This window comes from Catharus ustulatus, chromosome 14, assembly GCF_009819885.2.
Source record: "Catharus ustulatus isolate bCatUst1 chromosome 14, bCatUst1.pri.v2, whole genome shotgun sequence".
NCBI classification, from domain to species: Eukaryota; Metazoa; Chordata; class Aves; order Passeriformes; family Turdidae; genus Catharus; species Catharus ustulatus.
Genome location: NC_046234.1, coordinates 12,638,886 through 12,660,293, shown reverse-complemented (window position 1 = coordinate 12,660,293; position 21,408 = coordinate 12,638,886). Strand labels below are relative to the sequence as shown.

At 43.4% G+C, this 21,408-nt stretch overlaps 1 protein-coding gene across 4 annotated transcripts in view; it reads left to right on the top strand.

Annotated features, from left to right (window-relative positions):
• DOCK11 (dedicator of cytokinesis 11) overlaps positions 1–21,408 on the top strand; it is a 77,487-nt gene that overhangs the window by 54,466 nt on the left and 1,613 nt on the right. For 3 of the 4 annotated variants that reach the window (XM_033072249.1, XM_033072248.1, XM_033072251.1), the window contains 14 exons: positions 138–253; positions 1,974–2,111; positions 6,886–7,068; positions 7,721–7,834; positions 9,408–9,623; positions 9,707–9,764; positions 11,398–11,504; positions 12,382–12,504; positions 13,391–13,504; positions 15,275–15,421; positions 16,272–16,482; positions 16,796–16,989; positions 17,449–17,549; positions 18,798–18,936. In XM_033072249.1, the coding sequence (XP_032928140.1) occupies positions 138–253; positions 1,974–2,111; positions 6,886–7,068; positions 7,721–7,834; positions 9,408–9,623; positions 9,707–9,764; positions 11,398–11,504; positions 12,382–12,504; positions 13,391–13,504; positions 15,275–15,421; positions 16,272–16,482; positions 16,796–16,989; positions 17,449–17,549; positions 18,798–18,936 (1,961 nt within the window). Of the gene's footprint in view, positions 1–137; positions 254–1,973; positions 2,112–6,885; positions 7,069–7,720; positions 7,835–9,407; positions 9,624–9,706; positions 9,765–11,397; positions 11,505–12,381; positions 12,505–13,390; positions 13,505–15,274; positions 15,422–16,271; positions 16,483–16,795; positions 16,990–17,448; positions 17,550–18,797; positions 18,937–21,330; positions 21,344–21,408 lie in introns of all 4 variants that reach the window. The other variant, XM_033072250.2, reaches the window with a different exon arrangement.

Sequence of the window (21,408 nt, the reverse complement as noted above, 5' to 3'; positions counted from 1 at the left end):
CTCAGCATCTTGCTGTTTTTGCATCACCTCCCAAACACAGAGAAGTGTAAGGGAAGAATCTTATCTATATCAGCACTTAGATTTTTTGGGAGTTGGAGTTTTGAACACTGTTTCCTCCTGATTTTCTCTGTCCACAGATGCAAGCACCTCAGAAGCAGATATTGTGCACCAGGCATTACTGGAGGGCAATATTGCCACTGAAGTGTGCCTGACAGTCCTGGACACCATCTCTTTTTTCACTCAGAGTTTCAAGGTCAGCACTGAAATCAAAAATGTTGTAGAAAAGTGTGCTGCATTTTTATATGTGTGTGGATTTTGGTGATCTCCTAGAGTAGAAGAATATAGAAGGCTTTACAAAAGCAAATCATTTGCAGCTTGTTCATTTTCCAAAACACTGAGTGTTTCACAGGGTTTCAGAGTAATTATTCCCTTATGCAATCTTGCCATTTCTTCAAAACTGCAAGGCCAGAGAAAATCACATTGTTATACCATGGCTGTGTAATAGAACAAGGGGAAATGTGTGTCATGTAGAAAGGAGGGACTAGAGAAAACGGAAATGAATGTCCAGCATTTTTAGAACAGTCACTCTTTTGTACTCCAGATTACCTAGAAGCAAGGCCCAGATTTCTTTGAATCGGTGGACATGAATATCTCTGGGCTGAGGCACTCCAGCTGTGGTTACCAGTGCAGACAGGACCAGAACCATGGGTAGAAATCTGTTCCATATTGGGATTCATGCTTTTGGCAGTCTTTGCCATCTGTAAAAACCAAGGTCTCTGTGGTGAAGAGGACCTAGGATGGCAGCAAAATACTGCTCCAGAAATGCTTTTCTTGAAGTGTAGTCAGAGGAATCCTGCATGTAACAACCTGCCTTGCACAGTGTCACAAGAACAGCTCTGGGTTTCAGAGCAAGCCCGATGAAGATTTCCTTTTCAGATGGAGATGAAGAGGAAGGTGTTCATAGCCTCTGCTTCTGTTGCAGAGCCAAAAAGCCATCCTGGTTGCAGGCATTAAATTACTCCTCAGATGTTTGGTAGCATCAGAAGGATTTCAATGCAACACTTAAAACTTGCTTGACTTTCTCAGCTGCCTCTTTTGGAACTTTTCTGAGCCACAAAACAACGTGATTTTCAAACCACAGGATAGACTGGATTCCCTTCCCCTTTCGTGGACTTCAGCTTCGCTTTTATGGTCACAGCACACACGAGGGGTCCTGGGCTGGTGCTGTTCCACAGGAAATGAGCTCAGTGTAAAGTCTGCACAAGGGCTGTGCAAGGTGTCAAAGTCTGAGCCAGCCCAAGGATTTGAGAGCTGGCAGTGGATGGGGGCTGCTGGCAAATGGGATATCCACATCTTTGTGTCATGCCCAAACTTCCTGCCAGCCCTGTGGGGATGGCAGCAGGCACAGCCCACCTGGCCTGACACCAAGCTGTCTCAGTAACCCCCAAGTAATTCCATTTTACCATATCCCCACAAGGTGCAAGCTGGCAGAACTCTCAGGAAACAAGTGAAATGAAATTACTAACTACAGCTGTGAATCTGTCCAGTGAAAATATGGGTCTTTTTTTTTCTTTCTTCCCTCTCTCTCTTTTGGGATGCAAACAAAACAATTTTCAAGACAAATAAAAAGAAATGGAAAAAAACCCCAGTGTGATATTTACACTGGTAAAAGCATGCTTTATTTAAAATAACTAGGCAACCAGTGAAATTTGTACAGAATATTGACTTAGGTTTTGGAATTAGTGATGCGAAAGTGATAAAATACTTCAGTTTTTTCTCTGCTACAAAAATAGCCTCTGCTAACTACTGTAAGTTTTTAGTGGTTGTCACATTTTATTGGCTATATTTTTACTGAAGGTTCTGTTGCTTATCTGGCTTAAGAATTAATATGATTAATTATGCAAAATTATGTCTGCCATTTCCAGCTTCAGGCACAACATTTCTGCAAAGTAAATTCTCCTGTTGCTTTCCAGACCCAGCTTTTAAGCAACGATGGCCACAATCCACTTATGAAGAAGGTTTTTGATATTCATCTGGCTTTTCTCAAAAATGGGCAGTCAGAAGCAGCCCTTAAGCACGTGTTTGCCTCTCTGAGAGCTTTCATTAGCAAGGTAGGTAATGCATGACATGTGTGAGAGCTTGTAAGAGAGGCCAGTATGGTTAAACTCCTGTTAAGCTGGTATTTGGAGTTGTGTTTTAGAAAACGGCTTCACTGATTGACAAAAACAGCCCAGGCTAAGTTCTCAAGTTATTTGTTGGGTGTCAGGAAGCAAAAGGAGAAATCATGAGGAACTCCCTCACTTGCCTTGGTCACAAGGATTAGTGTCTGTTCAACCAGCAGCTGGTGCTTGAGTCTCTGCCCCAAACTGCCAGTGCTGCTCACAGGGCTATTGCTTGAATAATGCATGCACTGACAAGCAGCTCCTCACCCACTGCCTGGGAGAGAAGACAGTTCTTGCTGAACCTTGTTCTGTGCTCTCTGAGCCCTGGCAGGTGGTGAAGCTCAAACAGTGACAAAGCCATAGCTGACCACAAAAGTGTGACTGATGTTACTGGCTGACATTGCTCTTTGTGCTTGTCAAAACCTGCCACTGCTCATAAGGACATTTTCAAGACCTGGTGTACATGCAAGCACCATTCCTCTCAAACTGTGCAGTTATCATAAGTACAAAATTAATTAAAACATCTCAAATCCCTTCAGCACAGCACTTCAATTAACAAGGAAAATCCATGTGGCAGATTGCAGCCAGGCAGGGTACAGTATCTGTGTGGTAAGCAGCAAAGAGTAACTTCAAAAAGAGCTTTTGCACTAGCTGCTGAGCAAAGTCTGATTAAAAAAAGAGACTGCTAAACTGTTTTTCAGAGGTGGAGAAAGTCTGTGCTTTGTACATTCTGCTGTAACCCCACAGCAAAACTAAGAGTTGGTGTAAGACTAGGGCTGGATTTTGGTTTGTGCTAAGCAAGCACATGAGAAGCAGAAATGCTGAAGTCTTGCTGGCTCCTATTTGTTCCACTCAGCGTGGTCTCCTGCAAGGTGTTTTTCCATGGGGCTTCCTAAAGCCTACTAGGTTGGCAACTACAGGGGCAGGAATCACTCAGTTTTTGTGCAGGGTTCAGTGCATGTTTATTGCTCTGCCTTTCTTTTGAGTTTTCTGCTTGCCTGTGATTTTCTTAGCCTCGAGAGCCATCCTGCTGAAGATTTGCACATGCTCCATTTTCCCCCTTGCTAGCCAAAAGTTTGTTTAGCCACAAATATATGTTTTGTGCCTATAGCAAATAACAGACATTCCTTGCCTTCCTGGGATATTTTCTATTTTTTTTTTTTTTTTTTGTCAAATGTGAAGCCAAACCTGCACACCTGCTCAATTTGATCTCACTCTCAGTCTCCAAAGCCTGGAGCCCTTCAGGGATTCCAGACTTGCTTTCCAAAACACCAGTTACAGCAAGGAGGCTGCATGCTTGGCTGCTGTAAGGATGGACAGTGGGATTGTTTTCTTGGATTTGTGCCAGTCCAAATCCATGCTGAATTTCACATCATGGGTCTTTAAATATACATATTATTCATTTCAGCTTTCTCACATTTCCCCTATGACAGAACATATATGGCTTCTGTAAAAGCAAGATATGAGCCCAGCAGATGGTATCTGTAAGGAGGAAGTGTTTTCTTTGCCAACTCCATAACCACAGAAGTCCCAAACTTCCTTTTAAGTTCTCTCAAGGGTTCTTCTAAGGCCTAAAGTGGCTGTGGTGACTGAGGCAGGTGGTCACTGCATTTCATGACAAGTCAAGGATGAAATGTTTTCCTGCAAGTTTGTTTTCAAATACTAGCTCTGCTCTACTTTATAACTTCAAGAAAAGCAAAATGGAGTTATACCTTTGTCATAGCTAGAATGAAAAATTTCTCATTTTTGTGGCCTTCTGTAGCTATAATTACAATGAAAAGAATCCCCCTCTTATTTGTGGTCACAGCAAATGGTTCTGGAGGGAAAAAAATCTCCTGAGATGTATTATGCATTAAATCCAGTAATTTGATATGCAAAACACTTTAAAAAAATGTTGCAAGAGAACAAGGATCAAAAAGCTTCTGTAATTGTTTGCATCTTTGGTTTTGGTTGCATGCATGTGTTCCAGGAGTTTGGCAAGAAAACTGCCTCTGTCTTACTGGCTGGTAAGAACCAAAAAAAAGCTAGATCGTTCTTGTTTCACACTCTGGGTTTTCTTAAGAACTGAATCTGGCTTTTCAGGGCATCACTTACAGATAAATGCATATATAAATACCTATATGCATGCTTAGGAATGGTCTTTAAATTAAAGGTTATAAAGGAAAACATGCACAGAGGAGGGATGTGCATTAAAGACCAGCTCAGACATGAGTCCTGTCCTGCCCTCACATCCCTTTGGGGCTACTCTGGGACTGGCTGCTGGGTTGAGCCCTGCTCTGGTCCATGGTGTTGGGGCTGGATCAGAAATGGGTTCCTGCAGTGTGCACAGTCATCAGCACAGGGGCTGTTTCCTGCTCTCCCAGAGTGTGTTCTGGGCCAGCTGGAGAGCCACAGGCAGCACCTGGCTGGGTCTGCAGCAGCCAGACACCATGGATCTGCTTCCCTGAGCCTGGCACCAGCAGCCTGTGCATCTGCTTGGCTGGGTCTCCAGAAAGGGACGTGGGTTCCCTGTGCAAAGGATTTCCTCCAGTTCTGGTGTGGTGTGGAGGGCACAGGGCTTCTCCTGCAGCAGATTCCCAGGCAAGGGTTGTGCCCCCAGCAGTGGAAATGTCTGGAAAGCCTCTGCAGGCAGGCAGGCAGGCAGTGTCCCTGGTGAGAGCAGGTTCCAGCCATGGTGTGCTGTCTGTGCCTGCCCTGGCACACAGCTGTGCCAGCTCTGGGCTCTGCTCAGGGCTGACCATGCTCCTGTCTCATTCTGGGGAAGGACAGCACAGCCCTGCAGTGGGCAGCAGTTCCTTGGGAGCTCCTTTCCCAAGTGCATCTGTGATCTTCATGACCCTGTGTTATGATGATGTTTGCTTCTTTCTTTCTTTCTTTCTTTCTTTCTTTCTTTCTTTCTTTCTTTCTTTCTTTCTTTCTTTCTTTCTTTCTTTCTTTCTTTCTTTCTCTCTTTCTCTCTTTCTCTCTTTCTCTCTTTCTCTCTTTCTCTCTTTCTCTCTTTCTCTCTTTCTCTCTTTCTCTCTCTCTCTTTCTTTCTTTCCGTCTTTCTTTTTGTCTCTCTTTCTCTCTCTCTTTCTCTCTTTCTCTCTTTTCTCTCTCTCTTCCTCTCTCTTTCTCTCTCTCCTTCTCTCTTTTCTCTCTCTTTTCTCTCTTTTCTCTCTCTTTTTTTCTCTCTCTTCCTCTCTCTTCCTCTCTCTTTCTCTCTCTTTCTCTCTCTTTCTCTCTCTCTCTCTTTTTTTCTCTCTCTCTTTCTTTCTTAATTTCTTCTCTTTTGTTTTTGAGGATAATTTTTGGGCAAAGTCAGTGAACAAAAGCCTAATTCTGGTTTCTTGGCACAATCACAATACCTTGCTAGCCAAAGGTCCTGGATCCCTATTTTAAGACCCTGTCACCAGCACACCATGTGCTAACCGCAGCAGTACCTACAAGTTTTGCTGGAACATAAATACTTAATGCAAGGAGTAGAGGGCCACAATAGCAGCTGCAGCCTCTGACTGACACAGTTTAGTGTCATCTCCCATGGGCAGAAGGCAGTGGGGCAGATAAAAGTGGCTAATGGACTGTGCCCCACGAGGACCATGGGGTCTTGAACAAAGTGAGCACATCTTTCCTCTGAACAGGTAAAACCATCATTGCCTGTATTGCCTGTTGTTGCCAGGACATTTTTTGGGCTGGGCTGCCAGCTGCAGCAGCAGGAGCAGAGTGCTGCTGTGCAGTGCTCCATCCCCTCGGGAGCTGTGGGCATCTCCCCTCCCCAGCAGGTCCCTGCGGTGGCTGCGGGAGCGGCTGTGTGCCAGCACAAACCCTGCTTGTTCTGCTTCCCTGTGCCCACCCTGCTGTGGCCGGGCTGGAAGGAAGCCGGGTGTGGTGTCACCTCCCTGCCAGCCACCTCTTGTCACCGCAGCCGGGCAGACACGCCCTGGGATCCCCGGGACACTGCTGCCCACCGAGGAGGGCTCTGCTGCGATGTCCCTTTCCAGGCAGGGCTGAGCCTGCCCTGACAGCTGTGCCAAGGCTTTGGGGAGGGGACAGGCAGGCCACCAGGGTGCTGCTGTTCCCCTTGTCCCTGCTGCGGATCCCCGAGCCCCGCTGTGACCCACGGAGCTTACACTGTGCCTTGACTTGGTCCTGCTGCTCCCTGGGTGGCCCTGTCCAGGCAGCCAGGACAGGTCACTGAATTTTAGGCTTTGAGGGACAAACCAGTCTCTTGTTTGCCTTCCTGAGGGCATGCAGGCGTGATTTTAGATGTTTTTGGGTAGCTGTGTGAGCATTGCAGATGACATTTCCCAGTGAGGTTGGATTGCTGGTTGGACTCCGATGGATTTTCGGATGTTCCGGATAACAGCTTGTGGTGGGAATGTCCCTGGTACTTCTCCTCTCTGCCCCACTGCTTTGAGGATGTCTTTTGTAAGAATGTAATTGTCAGTCCAGTTCGATGAGAATTTGCTGATAAATCCAGATGTTATCAGGGGAGGGGTTAGATGGACACAAGCAGTCACATCCCCACGAAGTGTGATAGCAAAGTTCACATTGCTCTAGGAAATGAGGTTAAAAATAGGCCTCAAATTCATTCCCACAAATACTTTCACGCTCAGAATTCTGGCAGAAGTTTTGCTGAGGCTGTCCAGGCTGGAGCTTAGTCTGTAACCCTGTGCCCCTGCCCATCTGAACCCCATGCCATTTAGTGGTGGATTTCTCTAATATTTGCATGTCTCTTGTGAAGTTTCCCTCAGCGTTTTTCAAGGGAAGGGTGAACATGTGTGCTGCCCTCTGCTATGAGATCCTGAAGTGTTGCACTTCCAAGGTGTCCTCCACAAGGAACGAAGCCTCTGCTCTTCTGTACCTCCTGATGAGAAATAATTTTGAGTTCACCAAAAGGAGAACATTTCTGAGAACACATCTTCAGGTCAGTGTCTGGAGAAAAGCTAGAGAGCAGGACACCTCAGATTTAATGAACAGATACATCAGTAGAGCTCTGTGAGCTCATACCTGCAGAGAACCCTGCCAGTGCCATATGGACAAAAATCCCTCTGCTTTCCAGCCTTGGCCTAATTCCTATTTCCAGTGACTATTCCAGGCACTTTTAGGTAAAATAATTGCCATCAAGTACTCCAAGCTGTTGAGTTTTAGTGTATCAGACACCAGGCACATCTCTGTGCCATGCTGGCTGGGATGGGGTGGAAAGGACAGCTGCCCTTGAGGCATGAGAAGGGATTTCCTTGGAGGTGCTTTTTTGGCATAGGTAGTTTTTGAAGCAGATGTAGATGCCTACGGGGACACATGAATACCCTATAGGTTGTAAAGGGTCACAGAAGAAGGTAGCTAATGTCCAAACAGAGATTCATATTATAGTAGTTGGGTTGTTAGTTCTGCAAAACAGTTTGATCCTCTGGGGAATGTCTGTCCTTGGGAGATGCAAGAGCTAAACCACAGCACCAAGCGCTGCTTACACGGTGGAAAAGAGGTGATGTTATCCTGTGGGCATTTTATTAAGTGTGACCTTCATAAAACCCTTTTATTAGGGCTTATTTAAATAAAGCTTCTACCTTGTCCCACAGATAATAATTGCAGTGAGCCAGTTAATTGCAGATGTGGCCCTCAGTGGTGGAACCAGATTTCAGGACTCCTTGCTCATCATTAACAACTTTGCGAACAGCGACAGGCCGATGAAGGTGAGTTGGAGATGTCACACCCCATCATGTGCCAGCAGCCATTTATGCAAGGCTGGGGACAGATTCCAGGAAACTCTTTTAAGGGTTGTGCTAATGACTGGAACTGGGATTTATAGGCTCGTACTGTGCTGCATTTGCTCAGTAAACAAGTGTTTATGTGCCAGCAGCGATAGGACCAGCTGCCCAGACAGGTTGTGCTCCAAACATGAGGTCTCACGCCAAGGGGAGGGAACCAAACTGCTCAGGTTGTGCTTTGCAGTGTTCTGCTTGCAAGGCTGTCCAAAGAGCTTTCCAGGAACTCCCAGCTTTAAGAGAGATGTCAAGGGAGGGTCTGATATTTCTGTTGCCTGAAGGTAATAATTAGTGGGATTTAGTTTTATTCAATTGAGCATCAGTAATGTTAAGAAAGAGCTCTTATGTGGAGATTAATGGTTGTATTTCTTTGGAAAACAATTGCCTATCTTTGTGCTTGAATTAGTTGTTTGTGCCCAACCCAATGACAAGCAAGTGAAGGGTACTCCATTTCACAGAGTAGCTGCCAAGGCAAGATAGGGGAAATGGGAAGTTTTTATAGTATGACCTAAAGGCTTAATGGGAACTTCCATTAGGTGTTTGTGATCTTACAAATTTATAGGTAGGATATAGGATATATCTGGTAAAAATCTCAGTTCTTTTCTGCACACAGATGTTGGTAAGGGTTTCATTGAGCCATACTTGTAATTTGCATCACGAGATTATCATTATATCAAGTTTATGTATTTGTGTTGGTGCAAGAGTACAAGTGAGATTGCTGGCAAGAATGCCATGCACATCTATAGCAGCAGCTGAGGGACAGGAATCTGAGAAGAGGGAACATAAACCAGGCTCATCATGGAGGGGAGAGAGCTGAGGGGGAGCAGGCAGTTTATAGAGATGTGGAGTGCAGGACAAGAGGCTGTGCATGCAAGTTGCAGCAAGGGCAATTCCAATTTTGCCTAAGGAAAAATTATTTCCCTAGAGCACTGTGCAGCCCTGGGGCAGGGCCTAGAAAGGAGGTGGGTTTTCTGTTTTAGGAGTAAAACTTGGCTGGACAAGCCTTGCTCTGACTCAATGCATGTGCTTCTCTACTGCATTCCTGTGGTGGGAAGCTCTACAAATGCCTTCAGTGCATTAGGAATTGAAGAGAGACCACATCAGAGTCTAACAAGCCAGATGTTGAATGAAATGAAAATTACTGAAGCCACGGTTTGATGTCTCATCCAGAGACATTTGCATGCATGGAACACTTCTGTTTTGCTCTGACACCAGCTCCTGAGGATGCCAAAGTGTCAGCCTCATTGTAGCACGGGCACAGCCAGGCTGGCATCCTGGGCATGGCCTGGAGAGAATGACCCTGTGCATGTCATGACTGAAATGCTCTGAACACAGATGAAACACAAACACTGCGTGTAGTGTGATTTCAGTCAGGGAGAGTTAATTATCCTTACCTACTGTGTTCTCAGTGTCTTCAGATAGGTGGAGTGTTGGCTGAAAGGGCCATTCCTTGGTCCTGCATTTTCTGTATTAACTTCTAATTCAATTTGTTTTGTGTCAGGCAACGGCTTTTCCTTCCGAAGTCAAAGATTTGACAAAGAGAATCCGCACAGTGCTCATGGCTACTGCTCAAATGAAGGAACATGAGAAGGACCCAGAAATGTTGGTGGATCTCCAGTACAGTTTGGCCAAGTCTTACGCAAGCACCCCAGAGCTCCGGAAAACGTGGCTGGACAGCATGGCCAAGATACACGTGAAGAACGGGGACTTCTCCGAGGTAAACTGTGCAACTGAAAAGGTGCTGCACAGCAGGACAGGCTGGCAGATGACATTTTGATAATTCCCCTTTGTGCTTTGCAGGCAGCCATGTGTTACGTTCACGTAGCAGCCCTCGTTGCAGAGTTCCTGCACAGGAAGAGTAAGTCTCTGCTGTCGGGGAGACACGAGGAAGATGATGGTGGGGTTTGGGGTGTCAGAATCTTCTTAAAGACAAGGCTCTCTCAATTCAGTAAATTATTGTTTTATAAACAAGCTAAAAAGGAAAAAAAATTATTGCAGTGTATAAAGCTAGAAGATGATGAGTAGTTCTTAAGAAATTACTGTTGTTCATATCTGTTTATTGGACAACCATGCTAGCATGATGCTGAGTGAGATAAGAACCGACACATGTCTTGGTTTAAATGTTCACTTGCATTTTATGTTAGGAAATGTGCTCACACAGGAAGGCCATGTTAAAAACTGACTCAATATGATCATCAGAATTATTACTATAGGCAGTACAGAAAACTGTAGAATAAAGCAGTCAAAATTCAATCAAGAAATGAGACTGTAGCCTAGCCATATACATATGTAAAGAACAATCAGGAAAAAATGAGAGTTTTGTGGCTTAGTGCAAAACAGGAAGGAAGGCTAGAGCTGTGTGTTAAGTTACACTACGTTGCAGGTTTTCTTTAAAATACCTGTTCCACAGTTGTTATATTGACCCCATTTCTCATTTCCATGTAAGGGAGAAATTGTTGAAGTGGACCCTTAACATTTCAGAAAGTTAAGACTTCATAAGAGGTGATTACATGCACTGCCTTGGCTGGAAAGTTCTTCAGTGCACTGCTCAGGAGGCCTGGAGTCCCTCCAATTTCTGTACTTTGTCTTGGCAAAGTGGGAAAAATCAGGACTTGGGCTATATATGCACATTTCATGAGGTTGCAGAGAGGGGGGTATTGAAAGTTCACAATGTTTTATTTGTACACAAAAGCTACTTACCACAAGTAGTGGTAAAGGAGAACTCCTAAAAGGGAAGAGGAACAAGTCCAAAGGAGTATTACATGAAGTTATTTCTGTCACTGGCACTCTTTGCATATACAGAGGCTGGAATGGTTCAGTAAAGGCTGAACTACCCAAAGTTTTGGGGTACCTAACTGTGCTTCCTTGCTAGGAGTGTACAGTGCTGTCTGCCTACCACTCAGCTCTCCAGCAATAGCTGGATAGGGATAGAGTTACTTTTCTTCCTTGGTAGCTGGTGCTCTGTTTTGGATTCAGTGTGACAGTAACATTCACAACACGTGGCTGGTTTGGTTGTTTCTCAGTAGTGCTTACTCTAAGTCAAGAACTTCTTCAGTGTCTCATGCTGTGCCAGTGAGGAGCTGCACAAAGACCTGGGAAGGAGAATAGCTGGGGCAGCTGACCTGAACTGGCCAAAGGGATATTTCACATCTCAGAATGTCATGCCCAATGTGTTAACTGTGGGAGTTACCTGGAAAGGGGGCTGGTCTGGGAATGGTTTTGGCATTGGTCAGTAGGTGATGAGCAGCTGTGTTGTGCATCACTTGATTCTCTTGAGGTTTATATCTCTCTCTTATTTTATTACCTTAGTTTTCTTTGTTTCAATTATTAAACTGTTCTTATCTCAACCCATGGGTTTTACTTCTTTTCCCTGATTCTTCTCCCCATCTCACCAGAGCTGAGTGGGCCAGTGAGAGAGTTGTTGAGTGGTATTGATTTGTATGACACATTTCAGATAATTCCACTAATCCATTTGCTTTTGTCTGCTGCAGAGCTGTTTCCCAGTGGATGCGCTGCCTTCAGGAAGATCACTCCTAACATTGATGAAGAAGGTGCAATGAAAGAAGATGGAGGGATGATGGATGTACATTACAGTGAGGTGAGGTCCTGTACTGTAGATACAGGATATGTGGCATCTGATTAGGATTTAGTTTAGACTTTGTTCATGTGAGTTCTAACTGGTATCTGTAAGTAAGACTATTCCACTCCAATTTCCCAAGAGAAATCTGCTCTGAAGAATTTTCTGTGTATGATTCAGACAGGTACAACTGATGTAAGTGTTATGCAAATGCTGATGTTGCCAGCACAGGGCAGCACAGCTGGGTGTGATATTACTAAGGAGGGACAGAATTAAGTCAAGCTCTGCCAGGGAGAGGTCATCTTAGGGTCCGCCTAAGTCAGGGCTGTGCTGCAGGACACCATGGCAGCAGAACAATCCAGAAGCTGCAGCAAGACATTGGGGAAGTGGGTAGATCCACCCTGAGCCATAAAGTCTCACAAGCACTTCTGCACCATCCCTGTGCAACTGCCTTGGTTTGGCCACACAGCTGAGGGAGGTGTCCCTGCATCCCAGCTGCTCATTCATCAAAGCTTGAGGATCAGGGCATCACTGCTTGTTCCTTGGATGTGTTTCTGAGTCACACACCTCTGATGTCCCGTGCTGTCAGGTCCATACCCTCCCAGAATTTTTGCATTTTCCTAGGGAAGTAACTAAATAACCAGGACATACTTGCTGGCTATTATACTAATGATTTATGAAGAACTAATGAACTTCTGAAAAATAATTTGCCCTTTTTGTTCCCCTTTCCCCTCCCCAAAATTTGGAATGGCTTTAGAAAGGCCAGGAATGCACAGTGTTTAAATTTAAGTAATTTCAATTACTTATTCTGGGATCTGGTAAGAGTATCTGAAGTTAAAATGGTTACATCTCCTAAGCTGGAGTGTTATTAACACCACCCTTGTGGTTGCTCACATAGGAGGTTCTGGTGGAGCTGCTGGAGCAGTGTATAGATGGCCTGTGGAAAGCAGAGCGTTATGAAACAATTTCTGAAGTGTCCAAACTGATCATTCCTATTTATGAAAAGCGGCGTGAATTTGAGGTGGGTATTTTGAAATAGTTTGCATAGAGCATGTAACTTTCTGGATTTGTAAGAAAGAAAAAGCCTGAGGACTTTTTTATTTTTGAAGTTAGGAGTTACTGAATTAGTGTCAGTAAAGCACACACTGTGCTCCATTGTTGGTTATTAAAGGAATTAGTGAAAGCAATGATCTGAAAGGTGATTATCAAAGCTAACGACATGGATGACATTTTTAGTTAATAATTACCACCTTCCTTCCTGTAAAGAAAAACTGTTGTCATTCCATATGCTCATGGAAGCTAGATTCTTTTTGAGACCTGAGGTTTTTAAGGGTTAAAAACAGAATGAGAACAGTTCTAAGAAAGGACTAGATCTGTGGGTAATGCAGTGGCAAGTGGAGAGGAAGGAAGGAAGCTATTCCCAGCCTTTCTCCTTCCCACCACGTGCTGTGACCTGTGCTTCAGCTCAATTCTGGTCCCCTTTCACTCCCTGTGCCGTGACAGAACATCCAGCCATATAACTGAAGCTGGAGGGTGGGGGAAGCTTTACCTCAATCTATTTTTTTTTCATTTTAAAGCTATTTTTAATAAGAAAAAAACTTTCTGGGTAAAATGTAACCAGGTGCTCTGTGTGCAGGCTCGGTCAGGATACAGGCTGAGACAGTGCACTCAGCCTTCTCTCCAGGGGCAGTGCGGTTACTGCAGTGTGTGGTGCCCTGCAGACCTGACACCAAGCATTGTACTTAAAACTGGGTTCTTCAAACAAGACTGAGTTCAGCCTCTTTAGAAATTAAGGCTTCAATTCTCCAGAGGAGTGTGGTCAAGTTTCTCAGTAGCTTCTGGTGTTAGCTAAAATGTCCTGCTTGGAAGATCCTGCTTTCATCATAATATTAAAATCTGATTTTCAGAAACTCACCCAGCTGTACAGAACACTCCATGGAGCATATGCTAAGATACTGGAAGTAATGCACACAAGGAAGAGGCTGCTTGGAACCTTTTTCAGAGTGGCCTTTTATGGACAAGTAAGTATATACACTGGCTTGCCAGCTACCCCTGAGCAGGCATCCTGGCCCCAAAAGCTGCTGCTCTGTCAGACCTGCAGTTGAAAAGCTCCTCTGGTGCAGCCACCAGTGTGTCTGTGTGAGTGTTTTGGTATTGCACACTGGGTATGAGGGTTTGTATCTGTCTCCAGGAGCACTTGATTTAATACAAAGTTTATGATTCTGCTGTTAGGCTTTTCATAAAACAACTGAGCAGTTAGGAAATGGCTTAGTGGGTTCAGAAAACACTGAGGGTTCTTTGGCAATTACAGTTATTGTAGGTTACACAGACACAATTTAGTGGGTATAGTCTATAACTAGTAACAATATATAACTGTAACCATATATATAAACAGTAGTAGTAACAGACATTATTTTCTACAGAAAAATTCTGCTCCCTTCTGGGTATTAGCAGAGTAAAAGGTTTTGAGAGAAGCTGAAGGCAAAATATCTGTCAGTGTTGATTACAAACATGTAGAGATGGTAGTACTTTTGTTAGCTGAGGCAGTGAAAACAGAATGTTATCTGGGGCTCAGAGTCCCAGGAAGTGGCATGATCTTATCATATCTCATGAAGTCTTCTGAGCTTAAAAGCAGTTGTGGTTTTATTTTTTCTCTCCACCTAGAGCAGTTAATAAAGTGTGATACCCTCATGTCTTTTCTGTCTCTGAACAACCTGCTTCTGCTTGTGGACTCATACCAAGGGGGAGGTGCAGGACCCTTCTTTAGAAAACACCATGTAAATTATATTAGCCTTGCCTTTCTTTATTCCTTCTTTTAGAGGAGATGATGAATACCCCTGAAACCATCATGGGTTTGTACCTTTGAATGTCACTGTCACAACATATCGGAGCAGTGACTTCTGCTGCAGCAAACATGCATTTTATATTTACCCTCATCTTCTCTGTGAGTTTGGATATGTAAAAAGTAAAGTTAGCAACAGATAAAAGAAAACAACTGCTTAGTTTTCCAGCAGCCAGAAATAACTGGATCAGCCCTTAAAAATAAGCTGTGTAGCATCCCAACAACCAGTACTTGATCCAGTTTCACACTTTAAAGCTTTTCTGGCTTTGTATTCCAGCTGCACACAGATAGCTTAACTCTGTGTCACGAGTTCTAACTGGAACAGCTCACCAAAGCATGAAGTTCCCATGCTGTTTCCATTATGGGTAAGGCTGGTGATGCAAGCACAGCCTTTGATGCGTTTTGATCTCCTTTTACAGTAAATACACCAAATCCCACTTCCCTGAATACAGGAGGAATTAAAGCACAGGAAATGCATTTCTTTTTTTATTGCTTAATGTCTCTTGCAGTTTACACAAATTCTTTATTTTCAGACTGTTCCTGTGGCTTTGCTGTCAGGGCTTCCTCAGCTTATGTATCTTTCTGCTCCTTCTCTGTACCTTGTTTTTGTGGGTTTTTTTCTCTTGCCTGTCTCTTTCCAGCCTTCCAAAAGGTCAAATGCTGGCCAAACAATCTTCCACATAGTTTAGATTTCTCACTGGTCATGCTCAAGTAATGATGTGTTGTGTTTGGGAACCTATTAAACAGGCAAAGTTCAGTGAGACTTTGTGAGCCATAGCCTTCCAAATCTTTTTGGCTTTCTGAAGTGTTAGTAGAAGCTTGCTTCACAAGCAGCAAATCTAAGATGAAAGTTTTCCAAATGAAGAAACACAGCTATTCCTCACTGGTTTCTTTTTTTTTTTTTTTTTTTTTTTTTTTTTTTTTTTTTTGTGTGTGTGGTTAATGGCAGACATTCTTTGAGGAAGAAGATGGCAAGGAATATGTCTATAAGGAACCCAAACTGACAGGCCTCTCAGAGATCTCCTTCAGACTTCTTAAACTTTATGGAGAAAAATTTGGGTCAGAGACTGTGAAGATTATCCAGGATTCTAATAAGGTAGAGTTAAACTGCATGCTCTGTGGAGCTGAAGATGACAGAGCATCCCTTCCTTCTGCCAGTGGCAGGGGAAGAGTGACCTCTCTCCTCCACCCTCTTAGAAACACCTTGCTTGCTGCTGCCCCTGGCATCCTCACACTCCTGTGTGTGGACACCAGCACAGCTTGGTGCTGCTGTGGCTCCCAGGTGTGATTATGGATGGGACATTCCAATCCCCATCGTACCCTGCCTTGTTGAAGGCATTAGAAGCCAGCACAGAGCATCAGGTGACTGGAAGTGGAGTTACTTCTTGTTGCTTTGATGCTGCAAGTCAGAAAGAAAATCTCTTTGGGCCTTGCAGCCTTAGGTCCTTTCTTTTTATGTGGAATACTTATTTCTGCTCCCTGCAAGAGCTGTGCACACCCTTAGGCTGCAGTGGGATTTATCTGGGTTACCAAAGACAGTGCTGGGGATCCCAAAGCTCGTTTAGTGCAAGCCTGCAGGTTTGCCTGGCCCAGCACTGTATGAGCACTGGATCCTGCTCTGGAAACTTTGTGGTCATATTAGAAGGACTAAGCAGCTCAGGCCTGTGCTGCACTGATGGATCAGGGGGTGTGACTGCCTACAGCAGGAGCAGCTTGTTTGGCACCAGGTGATGGATTTCTTGTGCCACACCTCCTTGTCTTACCTGCTGGTGGATGGTCTAGACATCGCAGCTGAGGGCAAAATGAGCATTTGGTGTCTCACTGGCCTTTGTGCAATGAGGCCAGGGGAGCAGGGCATCAGTTTAAATCAGATCACAATGAATAGATTAGCCAATTATAACTTATTAACCTTTGCTCCTCCTGTGAGTAACCATCTTATTTCACAGGTCAACATTAAAGACCTTGATCCCAAGTATGCCCATATTCAAGTGACTTATGTGAAACCCTACTTTGAAGACAAAGAAATGTCTGAAAGAAAAACTGAATTTGAAAGAAATCATAATATCAATAGATTTGTATTTGAAACTCCTTACACTTTATCTGGGAAAAAGCATGGCAGTGTGGAAGAACAGTGTAAAAAAAGGACCATTCTAACTAGTAAGTACAAATATCTGAGCATTAGACAGTATCAGTAGCTATTAGGAGTTTGCTCTAGCTCATGAAAATATTCCAGAAGTATGACAAATTCTCTCAGCTTAATCAGAATTGTGAGACAATGTTCTGGTTGGGAGAGGGAATTTACTTTGTGTTTTCATATGCATATTTTTATAGATTAAAAAATGGTGCTGGTAAATTACAGCCCTGTGGGATTTCACATCCTCAAGGGCAAATATCTGCTTGCAAATGTTCTGTGACGAGTACTCCTATGTGCTGCACTACTTCTCAATCTATTCTTTTCTGTTTCTGCTAGCTTTGAACTCCTTCCCATATGTTAAGAAGAGAATTCCGGTCAATTATGAACATCAGGTTAATTTAAAACCAATTGATGTCGCTACTGATGAAATAAAGGACAAGACAGCAGAGCTGCAGAAACTCTGCAGCTCTGCTGGTGATGTTGACATGATCCAGCTGCAGCTCAAACTGCAGGGCTGTGTTTCTGTGCAGGTCAGTCTGTTTGATGTCTGTTCTGAGTTGCATTTGCATACACAGCTGAGGGTGAGGCACTGTCACAACATGTTTTCTTTTCAGAAATCATTAACTACTCGGACTTCAGGGCTGCAGCCTCCAGCACAACCTCCCTGTCATGTTCAGTGCTACACAGGGACTGGCTCAGGGGAATAAACATTTTTCCAGTGGTGTTTACAGTGACAAGTCCAAGTGTAATTGCACATTAATCAGGCATAAGTAATTGCTGAAATACGCTTAAGTCTTTAAGATTGTACTGTAAGAATCACAAAAAGCCTTTTTGTGAGCCTGGCTTCTCAAGCTGGATAAGTGACCTTAGGACTCAGACTGTGCTACTTTTCCTCAAGGAAATAACAGGAAAATATGAGGAAACAAACTTAGTACCTCTTTTTATCTCAACAACAGTTCTAGCATAAATTATTTCTTCTTTCATTCTAGGTTAATGCTGGTCCTTTGGCCTATGCCAGAGCTTTCCTGAGTGACAACCAGTCCAACAAATATCCTGCTAAGAAAGTGAATGAGTTAAAAGAAATGTTCAGGTAGGTTTTCTAATGCAATAAAAACTACTAGCTGGCTGGAAGGTGGTACCTGCTATTGATTATATTTTTGTGTGTCTACAAACTCAGCAGATGCTGAATACTTAGATATGCTTTATAAAGATCCAGGTCTCATGGAGTTGTGGGTGCTCACACATATGAAAAAAACCAATGAAATTTTATATATCAAAGAGTTCCCAACTCCAGGACTGTGCTCTTCATGGGGAGATTGGCTTGAATGCTTGCTTCAACAGTTTGTGTGGGTATTTGAGATTATCACATGAAGTATGTTTGAAAACCAGAGATCTCACAGTCCTGTGTTCAGGGGTCTTTGATATTGTGCATTTTTTACCAGTTTCTCTAAGGGGATTTTCTGCTAGCTAACATTGAACTTGAAATATTTTTAATCAAATCCTTTCCCAGTTTAGGGAAGAGCACTGTTCTTGTTTCTGTTGCTAATTTTTGAAACTGTGTGGCTTGCACAGGTGTTTTTCCAATTTCTGTCCCTTAGGGTAAGTTTTACCTCCCACTTGAAAGTGTCTCCCAAGATATGATTAGGCAACTCTTGTTTCATCTTGGGATGTTGAGTCTTTTCCACACTCTTTTCTGGATCTCTCAGGTATAACCAGTTGCCCACCAGCCCCTGCATTGTTTGCTCTGTGGAGTGACTCCCATTTCACCCATTTCCCCATTCTTGTTGTATGAAGCAAGCAGCATTTGGGCTAATGCCATTCTCCTTCTGTGTATCAAATAACCTGGCAATCAGGAAGCCATCCCTGAAAACGTGCCATGCATGGTTTCACTTCCCAGCCTTGCAGTGCAAACACAATCTCCGTGTCAGTGGTGAATGTATTTTTATGGAGTTTTATAAAAATGGAAAATATTAAATGAAGTGTGTTAAAGGGGGCAAAGAATGAATAACAGACCTCAGAAAGAGCATTACAGCTCCCCATGGTGTGAGCTGCCTTCTGGAGGGTGTCTCTGCTGTCAGGAGCTCTGGCCAGCCCTGCAGGACTGGCTGTCCCATCTGCTGAGGATCCAGGCTCAAAGGAGCTCAGCAGAAAACCCAGTGCCTGTGTTGCAGTCCCTCTTCGTCCCCTGATTCACTGTGCCAGATACTCCTGGAATATGTCTTGCCCCAAACACTGGAGAAAAAGGGGTGGGAAATAGTGAGATTTGCCTGTTCAGTTGCTTGCTTTGGTAGAAGTCTGGACTATTGTAATGCTCCAAGTTCATTCCTTTTCTCCCCAGGAAGTTTATCCAAGCCTGTGGAATTGCTCTGGAGCTCAACGAGCGTCTCATTAAGGAGGATCAAGTGGAGTACCATGAGGGGTTAAAATCAAACTTTCAGGATATGGTTAAAGAGCTTTCTGACATCATCCATGAACAGGCATGTACTGCATGGTGGGAGCCACAGAAGTGGCTCTCTGTGCTTGAAAACTGGCTGGGAACCGAAAATGTGATCACTTCTCATGTTCTGTAGCTAAACATAAACAGGCCAGTGAGTGAACATGGAAATTAGGCAGTAGATTTAGTGCATTCCTAAAACTGCCTTCTTTGACTGAAAGTCTCAACCTGGTGCTGGTATTCAGAGTGCTGCAGGGTGGAGTCTTCAGTGACACACCACTGCCTGCTGTGGTCATCAGAAATCCTATGCCATGTTCTCTCACGTCTGGAAATTATAAAGTGGTCACAGGTCAAAGTTCTCTGGCAGAATTTCCATTTCCTCAGTTATAGCCAGCTTATGGGAATTTTTAAAATATGTTCTTTTTCCTTATATATGTTTTCTTCTCATTTTTGCCTAATGGCAGCATGCCATTTTTGTGCACTGTTAAAATTAGTGCTAATTTATCTGATCCATGAGTTTATGTTTTCTTGGATCTTTCTAGGAAAATACATTTGAATAATAGCATCAGAGAGGTGAGACTTTCAAAGAGCAGCTGTACTTCTATCTAGTGTCATGCTGTGAAATTAGATGAGAACTGGCTTTCTGAAGTAATTTCCATACCTCTGCTCTTAAATTTTACCTTCATTATGACAAAAGAAAGCTTGTAGATTTATAGCATCAAGGACATAAAATCAATAGTACAGACTGCATTGTGGTCCATAGAACTTGCAATTTAGAAGAATGCTTTCATGATCTCCCAGTGAGTCAACATGCAGTCTCTGTGTGACTATGAATTAAAGCTGCAACGTGGTGACTCACTAAAAATGGATAGGCAAATTCCACAGACAGCTGAGTAGCTGTTCACACCAATTGAAAAATCTGCAAGTGGCAAAATAATACAACTGCACCAGGCTGCTGTTTGTAAATAAGGTAAATTTACAATAACATAATGCTTATGAGAATCAGGGTCTTGTTCTGGAAGAGTACAGTATGATTTCAGGGAAACAATCTCATGATGGGGATGGATTTTGTTGTAGGAGTGTAAGGGTGGATCCATCAGAGGGTGACTGCTGCATTCCTGTTGCATTTGTTAGATTCTTCTACTCTGCTTGTGGCCACCGTTTTTATTAGTGTGCCAACTATTGATTTTGCACATTTGCCACACCGTTTTTTTTTCGTTGACACTTGCATACTTGCATACTCCACTGCTGGACTTTGCTCAGAGAGGCTTGTTCATAAGAGCTGCCACCTGCTTACTCTAAGCTGTTTGCCAGTGCCAAGGCATCTAATTTGCATGCAGCTGCTGGGACTTTTGTGGCTTTTGAATTTTGCAATAGTCAAATCAAAACCAAATCACTCAGTCCCGCACTGTCGAAGTACAATAGTTTAGATTATTTTAGAACAAAGAATCATTGTTAAAACACACCCCCTGTTATCTCAATAGATTTATCCACTGCTGTGTTGTCTTTGCTTAACAGACAAAATATGACTGAAATGTCCAAGTGAAGAGCTCCCTGGGAAGGACATACTTTTCACTTTCTTCATGTAATAGCTAAAAAGACATCTTAAAATATCATGTTTAGGAACACTTCATAGTTGCACAACATTATGTATAACAGCTGACTTGAACTTTGCATTGCCATCAAATGACCTAATATCTAACAAATTCAACCTAATGGAATAAGTTTTCTTTTTTTGCAACATCAGTTAAATATAAAAAGTACAGTGCATTAGCTTAGTGTTCTCACTACAAAGAACATATGCTTTTCTAAATATTGCCAGTATCCTAAAGCAGCACAGGCAGTGCCCTTTGTTTGAGATGCAAGAGTACATGAGTAATCACTGGGTCACCCTGTGACCTATTTACAGACCTTTGAAGCTAAAACGTAAACACAAAAATTTGATAAACTGCAGCCAAACAGGTCCAGGAAATTGCAGAGACTGGCAGAAAGCTGGATGTCCAAAAGCTGTTTGTGATGGCCAGTGATCTCAGTTTCACTAATGCAATTTCAGGGTAACTAAGTTGACCGGTGAGCCACATGGTGGGAATAAATACACAGTCAGTTCTGGCATTCCAGCTGGGTCCTGTGCTGTCAGAGTGTCCTTCAGGCTACAGAATCTCCTTCAGTGTACAAAATCTGGCCGTGGAGGTAGTGAGTGTCTGTGGGATTTAGCTGCATGTACTCCCCATGTTCACAAAAAAAACCTGTTAGAATTCTGTTACTGCTAAGCCATCATAAAAAAACTGTTCTACAGAGAAGGGTTTCTTTCCTCCAGTGTGTAGTTGTAACTAAAAGTGATGCAGTAATACACAGAATGGCGTGCGCATTAATGCTACAGAAATCACTAAACTGCTCTTCTTTCTCATTTCTTTGTTATGCTGCCTTTGTGAAACAGCTTTGAAGACAAGGTTGGATATCTCTTTTGCATACCTTTTTAAACAGCTTGATTATTATAATGAAGTGAAACTTGGAT